This window comes from Odontomachus brunneus, unplaced genomic scaffold, assembly GCF_010583005.1.
Source record: "Odontomachus brunneus isolate Ranch 3 - 2012 unplaced genomic scaffold, Obru_v1 Obru_scaffold_007, whole genome shotgun sequence".
Classification (NCBI taxonomy): Eukaryota; Metazoa; Arthropoda; class Insecta; order Hymenoptera; family Formicidae; genus Odontomachus; species Odontomachus brunneus.
Window position 1 is genome coordinate 499,628 of NW_022639457.1, and position 11,044 is coordinate 510,671.

Genomic DNA, 11,044 nt, shown 5'->3' on the forward strand with positions numbered 1-11,044 from the left:
TCCTCCATATTGTGCTCCACACGTTTTTTCTTCTTTTCTCTTTCTCAATAAACTTTACTTACTCTCTTACTTCTCTCCCTCTCCCTCTCTCTCTCTCTTTTTCTCCTCTCTCCCTCCCTCCTCTCCCTCTTCGCATTGTAACCACGTTTTTCCCTCGCTCTTTCTCACCGACCACCGCGATCCTCCTCGCATCTTTCGCCGTCTCCTTGGTGGCGCGCTTCCGCTTTCTCCCTTCCGCTCTCTTCTCTCTCATCTTGTCCCCTTTCGCGGCCACTTTTCCTGAGATCTTTTTCGAGGACCTTCGCGCCCTGCCACTTAATTTCGCACGGTAAATTAGTGGGTGCTCGTGAGCGAGATAAAGAGCGAACGGTAAGCGTGACTAACGCGAGTGCTGGCCGCTGTCTCGAGGGAGGATCAGCGTGGTCGAATCCGCGGAGGAGGTTGGACGTGTAGCCCTCGGGATGACGGAGATCGATAATCATCACACACAACCGCGACGCCCGTCAATTTTTATCAAACCCCGTCCGTCCGTCCGATGATCGGGTGTGCGACATCGCGAATAAAATTAAAGCGCCGCGTCATCGTTTTATTTATTTATCGACGTCCGGGCTCGCGTCGAAATAAAGCCGGCGCGTTTCGTATAATGCCTGGTACCTGCTGTCATTACGCTGAAAGCAATTTGTATCGATCGGACGTTAAATAAATAACGGTAACGACGGAAAGCCGAGTTGAAAACAACGCGAGTAATAAACGAACGACGAAAGCGGAGGTAATGAAACATCCGAGGGTAAATAAATCCGATCGCCAGTGAGAAACAAAAGATGGCACACGACGACCGGCCAATGTTTCTCCGCGAGATGGGAGGCATCCGAAATATACGCTGTCCTATTTTTGTTTCTCGTTTGCCTAAAGAAATAAACGACGAGAGAGAAACGCGACATCGGCAATCGATGATCGGGAAATATTCGCCGTTCGGGGGATGACGCGCGTTATCGGCTATATAAATAATCGATACGCATCGCGGGAGGAGCTCGCGGGGATCGCTCGACACGGAGCCGCCGAGTCGCGTTTACGCGATTTCGCCGATTGTCGTCTACCCGCTAAACGCAACGCGCTCGTGCAATTAGCACGTGTGCACGCGTAAGCAAACGACGCGGTGTCGCGATGTGCCGGTGACGCGGAATGTGTGTGCGCGCGTGATCGCGTGTTGATTAAGTTAAAAAATTCAATTAAAGTTAAAAAAATTAAAGCGAAGAATTAATCTATTCCAAAGCAAAAGAGTTGTTCCTTTCTTTGTTCCTTGAGAGATCTCTGAGGAGGAACCGAAGTCACGAAATATCAATCATTATAGAGTACATGATATCAATTGAAGTTAATATCGGATGGAGTTACTAAAAAAATTTTGCAAATCTTGAAACTGACCCCAAAAATAGAGCAAACCGAAAATTAATACTCTTGGCTGTTCACCGCGGAACTCTTGATCGATGACGTCAAAGAGAGAAAATACAAGCTCAGCAAAATACATAGAAGTAAAAAGATGTATCCACAAAGCGACACTTGCAATCGATCGAACAGACCTGAAATGAAATGGTCGGAACATTACCTTCTCACTCCAACAGTCACAAAATAGCTGTGAAATTAATATGACAACACGATCTACCTTGTTAACCTCTTCTCTCAAGATTCTGTCATGTCAATTTTACAGTCATTTGCTCATTATCGGAGTGGAAGGAAATTTTACAGATCTGCTCGATTGCATTGACTTCGTGAAAATATCTTTTTATTTCTACATATTTTGCAGGAACACTTTTTAAGCGTGTTTTTCTCGTTTCTAACGTCATAAATCGCGATGGCCGCAGCAAATGGCTAGGAACCTTAATACACGTAATATTTCGTAATTTGTAAATATCTCGTAGTAACAATAAAATATCTCCCGGTTGTGTTATGCAAATTACACTACTATCGATTTGCGCGTCTACCTAATGGAGAAATGTTAAACAGCGCGCATGCAAAAGAGTGTGAAATAGAGTAGAGTAGAGTAGAGTAGAGTAGAGTAGAGTAGAGTAGAGTAGAGTAGAGTAGAGCAGAGCAGAGTAGAGTAGAGTAGAGTAGAGAGAGAGAAAGAAAATATGAAAAGACGCGACAGAGAGTGTGTTCTGGAGAGTCGTTAATTCTACGTACGCAAATCGATCGTCGTGAAGGATGAATTATGTGGCGTCTCGTTTTTCCACAGCACGATTGTAAAGCACGAGAGAGAGAGAGAAAGAGGAAGGAGGAGGGCAGAGAAAGAGAGAGAGAGAGAGAGAATCACGGCGATGATACTCGCTTATGAATATTTATGGCAAAATACGAGGAAGAACGAAATAAGATCTCCCGCGGCCCGTTAACAGTGACGCTTTCGCAGACTTCGCTGTCGTTTCGCTCGCTTTGCATTCGCGAGCCCGTTCATTCGCTCGTTGGAATACTTAACACCTTTTGATACGCGCGCGAGCACATGCACGGGGAACAGGTTTTTGCTGCTTATTTTAGATCGGCGGGCCCGAGTCGCGGTACGCGTCGCACCCGCGTTTTGCGTATTAACGTCGCGCGATTTCGCGCGGCTAATCAGTAGAATTCGCATAAATTTTAACCCCACAAAACATATCGTTGCGGCAAACGTGCGCGCGCGCATGCACGCGTGAATATAAATCGCGGAAATTATTGTAATTTACAATTGCCCATTAGCCGACGCGAAGCAATCGACGCGCGATCGTGCTTGCAAACAACGTGGCGTTTATCGCTCCGCCGAGGAGATTTATTCGATTTATTCGAGATGACCAACGTGCACACACAGCGCCATAAATACTCCACCATTCCCTAGATCAAGAGTTACACGATTTGCAACTTTATATGAACTTTATATATACAAGATTCAAACCATTATAATTAAAGCCATTATATAACCTTAGCATTATTATTAGAATTACTACCCAAGTAGAAAGAAGCGATTTCTTCTTAACCAGCAACTGCACTGCAAATCCGAGTGTGTTATTCTTAAATTCATAACTGTTTAGCTGAAACTCTTCTCATGCGTCTCTGGTGGTTTTAAATCACGTCATTCAAAACGTATAAATTAGAACTTTATACATTTGAGCGTGTTAAATGACGCGACTTGAGACGATAAGAAATATGTAAAAAGAGATTCAGCCAATTATACACTTATGAATTTAAAAATAACACTCGGATTTGCAGTGTGACCAGAAATTTTTGTTAGTTTATGGCCAGATTAGGCCACGCTTGTTTCGTTAATAACTGTAAAATTAATCTAGTTTTCTAATCTATCCCCAACCACACTTTTTCTTCTACAAAATTCTGTCAATTTTCATCATCTGACTCTACACATACTGTAAAATATTATACTTTATTATTCAATATAAAAATAGCGTCAATCTCGTGTTTCAAAAGACAGACTCTTTACGCGCGCGCGCGCGTGCAAATGCATTCATTATTAAGATGGTTGTAGCTTTATTTTTAACTAAGCTGAAACTACTCGGCGTTGCCCGCACAAAGTGTCACAAAGTGTCAAGGGAATAAAATCAGGGAAAGAGGGGGCGAGGGGTGTCCAGCTTTCGTGGTAGCCTATATTTTCCGCAGGCTGCTAGAGAGAGTAACTATGCAAAGTTTGTTCCAGATCTGCCAAAGGATTTAAGACCTTACAAGAAACAGAAACGGATAGACATTCTCTCTTATACATATAATTTATCATTTTTTTCTTGCCTAACATGCGGCCAGTAATACTGAATAATAAAGCAACCGGGGCCAAGAAATACCGGCCAGTTTCTGGCAAGTGGCCACTTGTTCCTGGAAATTCCTCTACTTGGATGCAGGGACGATAAAGGATCGATGCGTCGCCAGCTATCTTTGCATCTCGCGTCCCTTCTGATACATTGTTGATCGAGCGCGACCCCGTTCCTCTCCCGGCTTTGCTTCGTGATACGAGGAAATAGATATATTTTCGTGGAAACGCGAGAAACTTTCCGGTGAGGCTTCCGATGAAAGATCCGCAAAAGTCGGGACTGCACGCGCTCGAACAACGAACGGACGTAACGATAAAGTTGGCCACACACACTTTTCGTAACAGTAACCATAAAACGTAACGTAATAATTGACCAACTGCGATCGAGTATTCATAAAAATGGCGACCTTACGATTCAACGATTCTCTACATGATTGGTCAGTTCTTACGTTACGTCTTATGATTACTGTTACGAAAAGTGTGTATGGCCAGCTTTACGGACGTTAATATTCTGTTGGCTAAGTCCTAGTGATTGAACGTATACCGATAATTGAATTACTAATAATATACTTGTGTTTGTTAAAATGCTTATCAATAAATGAAACAAAATCACAAAGTAACTAAATATTTCTTTTCATTTATTATATTGTTTTGTATATTGAAGAGCATTTCAACAAAGAAAAATACAAAACCAATATGTCAATCATTGGGACATTGTATGTTCGACCACTGGGACGTTTACCTTAATTAAAGACAAATGCGAGTCTCAGCGTCGCCTACGTCCCGCATTTCGCTCCTTCTTTCTCTTTCCTTTGTCCCGATCTCGCTCGGGACCGCCGTTGCCGCGCGGTTTATCCGCGAAATCGAATAAGATATCGTTTGAGTTCGCGACGTCCAAACGCGACGTGAAATCGACAGTGGCTGCGCCGCGCTTTCGCCGGCTGATAATACAGACGGTTCTGGGAATAAACTCGCTCGATATATAGCGAGTATTCCGCGGAAACGGCGTCACGTAGATGGTATAATTAATTCGCATTCAAGGGAATTATTACTGGGCGCGCGCGCACGTGCGTTTTGCAAATCACAGTTAATGCGATACGATGCGAAATTAGTGCCCGCTAAATCATTGCGCGCCCGTGCGCGCGTATGCTCCCAAAAAGTGCCGACAATCAATCGATAATGATATCAGCCCGGGGAGTAATTAAAACAACGACGGACGACCGACGCGACTAATCGAGAATGATGCAATTGCCCGCATTTAATCTTTACTTCGGCCTGGCTGCGATTGTGTTCGACGCACGTTTAAATTATGTAAACGCCGCGATGATTAATAAACTAATTATTTCGCATGAATTAACTCTACCGGCGTCCTATATTGTTGTAACATCCCATTTGGCGAACGAACGAACGAACGAACGAACGAACGAACGGGACGCCGCTCTGGCTTTTAATATTCCCCATTAATATTCTCGAATTTGTGTTATTACGACAAAATGCCAGAGATGTAATTAATGCAATAAAAGAGCGCGGCCCCGGTAGAAAATTTTATTTCATCCGTGCGGTAATAAGCCCGCCGCAATTTGCGAAATTAAATGCGTCGATGAAATCGGGTTTCCTCGACCCTCTGAATATCCCGCGGCGCACAGTCGCGATATGAAATCAAGGGATCGACGGACTACCGGTATTGCGTGCGGCCTGACAAAACGCAGTTGGTATCTTCCGACTTACGGTAAACATCTCAGTGATTTATAGCCGGCGGTGGTGCGCCGTCGCTATTCCTCCCAGAGGCAGCCCTTGCCGCTCTATTTTTCTTAAAAGCGGTTACACGGTTAAGCGATGTAGCGCAACATACCTGAAACAGAGAAACAGAGAAGGCTCTTAATGACACTCGACATATGGAACAAGCCCAAGGGGCACCGAAACTATGTAACGTTGATCTTGCGAACTCGCGCGACTCACTCGATTCTCTTTCTCTCTCTATTCCGATTCATACCGTAACCAACTCGCGGGGCAAAAAAATCGCGCGGTTTTACAATGTAGATGAATTTTGCAACTGATCGCGCGCGAGTTTGTTGCTTCGCGCGTCACCGAGCGCGTTTCTACAATTTCCCCGCTGAACGTTACATCCTCGTTCTAGTGAGACACGGCCCCGCGCGTCGCTCTATTTCGCCTTTAACAAAATAATTGACTTTCAGATTATTACGTGCAAATTTAGTGTCCTCTCGTGCAACATGAAATTCAGATTTAGAACAAGCCGAGCGCGCGCGCTCTTCTTCCTCACTCACTCACTCTCTCTCTCCCTCTTCCCCTTTCTCCCTTCCTCTTTCTCCACCGGACATTATATCGTCCGTTATTGAGCGTTCCCAGCTATTTTCGCAATAAATACTCGTTGCCGACTCCGATAATAACGGGGATTAGAATTTTCAGATTAGGTCGTAATAGGCGACACGCGCGTGCTGCTGTTGAAGAATTATTTCCCCGTCACGCGAATCACCGCGAGCTCGTGCACAATTTGCTCGACGAGTTTACGCTTTATACGCTTTATCGATGCGCGACTGATCATCAAAAGATCGACATTCTTTCTGTAGTATCCAGCTGTAGTATCAAGAGGATGCTGAAGCTGAAAATTTTACCGACAGAATACTAATATTGTTCTGAAAAGTTTACGTTATATTGATTGTACAGAGTGACAAATGCTTGTGCGCAATGAAAATACGTGCAAAAATAAACGGGAGCATTGCTCAATATGTGACGAAAACGAAAAAAAAAATAAAATGTAAAATCTCAAACCGTCAGTTAGCGTAATATTTGCCTGATATCCAAAAGTTACGTAGCTTGTACACACCGAAAGTAAGGATGCTCCAAACGGAAAAATTTTGAAGAACATTGCTGTACTGATTCGTATCTGAATTCAGAAGTTTAAGAATATCGGGAAAGTTTGTAGAAAGATTTCTATGTACGTGTGCGTGGTTAGATTTCCCGCTGAATGTGGTAAAACCATAGACATAGTAAGAATAGACCGAGCATGTCCTCTAGTTGACAATGAAGATCAGGTAGAAAAGAACAGAAAGCAGGTGTCGTGTAGCTTTCTCCCTCTAATTAGGAAAGAGTGCGAGAGAAAGACACAGCATCTATCTCCCTGATTTTTCGTTTTCTACCTAATCTTCAAGTTTCGCGCCTCATGAACGATCTATTCTTATTATGTTTGTGGATAAAACAAAGCACATTTACGTAAATTCTGTATATACACACATACAAAAAATACGAAAAAGATTGCGTGATTGTGTTAGTGAAGATCATCTCTGCCTTATCGACATTATTCGAGTTCGTTATCGACTTCAATATCCCCTTAACCTTTTCGATATTTTTCATCACCAAATTGTCAAACGTTATTGGTAACTCTGTCTCTCACAATTCTAGGCGGGATTTTAATTTGATCACTTAGTTGTAGTTGTAAAAACTAATAAATTGTCAGCACTCGTCGTTTCTCCATTTCCACGCTGGCTGTTCCATAAATAATCAGAATTTATTAATATTGCATTTACTTGTTATAAAAGAGTATAATGGAATATACAAAATATTCTCGTGCAATATTACGATGTATGAAAAGCAGAAAATTATTATTATGTAGAATATAGGTTGGACTGAAAATAATGCAGTATATCAGAATTATTTCTCTGAAACAATATTTTGACTTTTCCAAAATAATTTATTGGAAAATTATTAAAAAAAAGATTATTTAAAAAAATCAAATATCACCTTTACAATATTAAAAAGAATAATAAGTAGAGGAAAAATTGTTTTTGAGAATAGAATTAATTGAAAAGGTTAATTACGATTTTACCGCGTCGCGCGAATTGACGCGTCTCATTCCGGCGACATTTTCAAAGTCTACGCGAGCGTGCTAAACGTGTAGAGACTCTCGAATCAGAGACTGGCCATAAGGGTGATTTCGTCAAACTCATGCGAGAGAGAAGGAAGTATTCACTGCCTCTCGTTCCTCGACCTGACTCGTTTTAACGCGCTTGCGCAAGCGTATGACATTATTGTGTCTGTGAAACTTTTGTAACCGCAATTATCAGTATTATAACAATACATTATTGGAATTTATCGGAAAAGTGAGTGGATGTGCAGCACCGTTCTCTAATAATTCATCGTCGAATGATTATGTCATGAAAGTATTTCCAAGCGCGATTCTGAATATCGAGTTCTGTGTGGGCGTAGAGTGTTTCACTTTAGAAAAGAAATATTAAATACGAGGAAACTTTTAGTAAATATTACCTTGATGTTTCATAAAAAAAATATTTAATTTTCTTGAAACGTTTATCTTTCATTTATGCTGCTGTAATATAAGTTTCGTGAAATTATTATTATTTTAGTTTGAACAGCAGTTGACAAAAAATGGCGATCCAATCAAAACGCATTACCTTATGGCTAGTTTTCGATTGAAGATTCTCTAATTATAGACTTATAAAGCAGACTGTTTTAGATTCTTACGTGACAGCTGATGACACGTGACAGCAGCTTATATGACAGCAGATTGAGGGACAGATATATGCTAAGTCAAAATGGAATGGAGACAGTGAAATGAGAGTGACAGAAAGCTAAAGAAAATAAAAATGATGATAGGAGATGATAGGAGATATTAGAGTATTCTTGCATTTTTGATTTTGTGTTTATTAATGTTACGTATTTTAATTAATATCTATAGCACGAGCTAAATTGCGCGCGCCAGTGTTGTTCTATTTATGCATAATATACGTGGCATGATATTAATTATTTCAATTAAACTGAAAAGCCACATCTAACTCTAAATTCAGATCTGAATATCTTCCCTGAGGCAAGTTTTAAATAACGAGTATTGATACAGGTTTTATGCCCGTATTAATAGCAAAGCTACTTTGAAACTTGTCTCGCGTAAAATACTCAGACCTGAAGTTAAAATTGAGTTTTTCAGTTGAATCACGTGGCATACAACGTAATATTCGTAATCGCGATTCCACTGAAAAACTCATATATAACTCTAAGCTGAAATATGAGTATCTCATTTGAAATATGTTTCTAATTTGCTTGAATGACTATTAATACAAGCCATAATAAACGTGGTCTCTGATAAACGTGAATCTTGTTATCAGCCGCCATCTCTCCCCGTTCCCTCTCTTGCTCCATTCCCGACGGAATTCGCGGCGGAGCGCACGCATGTCCGTGGCATCCCACCGCAAACGCGAATCTCGCGAATGTGTTTCCGGCGGCCTAATCGGCCCATAAAGCCTTCCCTTGAGCCGCGATCGAAAAACGACAGCGTGCCACCTGCGACTAATTCGCGACGCTGCGCGAACGCGAAGGAAAATTCGCGCGCTCTATTCACCACTTCGACTCGCACACCTCGTCCTCTCTGCTGCTGCATTACTTCATCTTTCTCTCTTTCTCCCGTCCTTCTCTCGACCCTCCTTCCTCCTGTTCCTCTTCTCTCTCTCCCATATCGTCCTCCCAGATTATACCGTACCGGCAATCTCGCTCGTCTCGTTTCTACTCCCTGCCCTCTATTCCCCCCTCGTACCTCTTCTACCTCATTACGAAAACGTCGGAGGCAAGCTTGTTTGCGGCATGATTTGCACCTTTTGTCGTGGTGTATGAGCAACGTCCTTCGGGCATTCCGTATCGTTCGGGCGCTCGCGAGAAATCGCGCGTGCGACTCACTCCACGAGAGTTCCCGAATAAATAGATAATTCGCTAAGGCAGACTGACGGTAATTTAATTACGCGCTGCACGAATTATGAAGCAAACACGAATCCTATATTACGCGAGTTGCCCCGGCGATAAGAACGTCCCGATTCGCTATCGATTCGGACGATACTCGTGCGTGGGCGCGTTCGCCCTCTCTCTTTCTCTCCCGTGCTCTCGCTCTCTCCTCCTCTCTTTCCTGTCAAGGAGCACCAGATTTAATGCTGAAAACCTCGCTCGGCAGTCGCCCTTGATGTTATCTGTTTGTCGCGTTTTCTCTCGTATCCCGTGCAATCTTGGGAAAACGTAACGTCGCGTATTTTAATATCACCGTGTCGACGTTACGCTTGTTTCAACGTACAACACGAAGCTTGTTTTCTCACGACATTGAAAACGCAATAAAATCGCTAAACTCCGGGCGCGGAGTTTATTTTCCCCCGCAGCGTTAAAAATGCAATAAAATCGTTAAATCCAATAAAACCATTACGTCGTCCGACGGACAGGGCAGTCGTTTCGAAACGACAGTTAAAGATGAAATGCTAAAGTGGAAGTGGAACACAATTAAACAGACATAACAAGTTAATAACAGTTAAGCATAGTAAAACAGACATGAAAATAGGACTGTAATGGTAGTAAATGTAGATGATCAGAATAGACAACGATAACGCGCAATAGTCAAACGCAACGTCGATAAGATTACCAATGGAATAATATTCGCGAGAGTCGCGGCGACGTGAAATTTCCGTCTGCCTGTTCGGTGCCTGGTTGATGTGTTTTCCCGCGTTGTGATCGGCGCCGCTGCATCACATCCGCGAGATATACGCGTTTCACATTGTTGTCCCGCATCGTTATTGCTCGTTGCCGAGGTGAGGGGCGACCGATCGCCCCTGGAAGTTATGAAAACGCTTCCTCGCGAGAACTCCTCGCGAATCGATAAGGGCAGAGCTATCCGGCCAAGTTGAGAAAACGCGGGGGAATTTTACGCGCAACTCCACATCGATCCGTGCCGACACGGCACGGAAACGCCGCGACGACAAACACGAGCGGAGTATATAGCTGACTCTGCGCGCCCGCACGCGCCTAATTAAGTTAATACGTCCGATTAATACGTCCGTGGGATTGCGCGCGAGCGTTGCGTTTCGACGAGGTTGTCCTCTTCCCCTTTATCCCTTTCCGTCTCCTCCTCCTCCTTCTCGTCCTTCTCTTCCTCCTCCTCTTTCTCCTCCTCCACAACCACCTCCTCTTCGGTCGCGAGAGGTCGATTCGGCCGATCTCGCGCCGACGCTCGTGGCTAGGCGAATTTTAGCAGGCCACGTGCAATCGACATCGTGAGTGACAAACGCGCCTTGATTGCATCTAATCCTCTTTCGCCGGTTCTCGATTGAATTTTAATTTCGATCGAAGTCACGTGTAAACACGCCCCGGAACTGGCGCAACCCACACACAACGGCTGATATACCACTTCAAAATTTCCTCGCGCGACGTGTCGTCTCATCCCCGAAATCTCTCTCTCTCTCTCTCTCTCTCTCTCTCTCTCTCTCTCTC

General features: G+C 43.3%; 1 protein-coding gene across 5 annotated transcripts in view; it reads right to left on the reverse strand.

Moving 5' to 3' along the window:
- LOC116853882 (AT-rich interactive domain-containing protein 5B-like) overlaps positions 1-11,044 on the reverse strand; it is a 239,455-nt gene that overhangs the window by 140,776 nt on the left and 87,635 nt on the right. Inside the window, exon 1 of one of the 5 annotated variants that reach the window (XM_032835187.1) lies at positions 5,504-5,607. The exons of the other annotated variants lie outside the window; for them this stretch is intronic. Coding sequence (XP_032691078.1) covers positions 5,504-5,512 — 9 coding nt within the window. The 5' untranslated portion in view covers positions 5,513-5,607. Of the gene's footprint in view, positions 1-5,503; positions 5,608-11,044 lie in introns of those variants that run through there. 5 annotated transcript variants of the gene reach the window in all.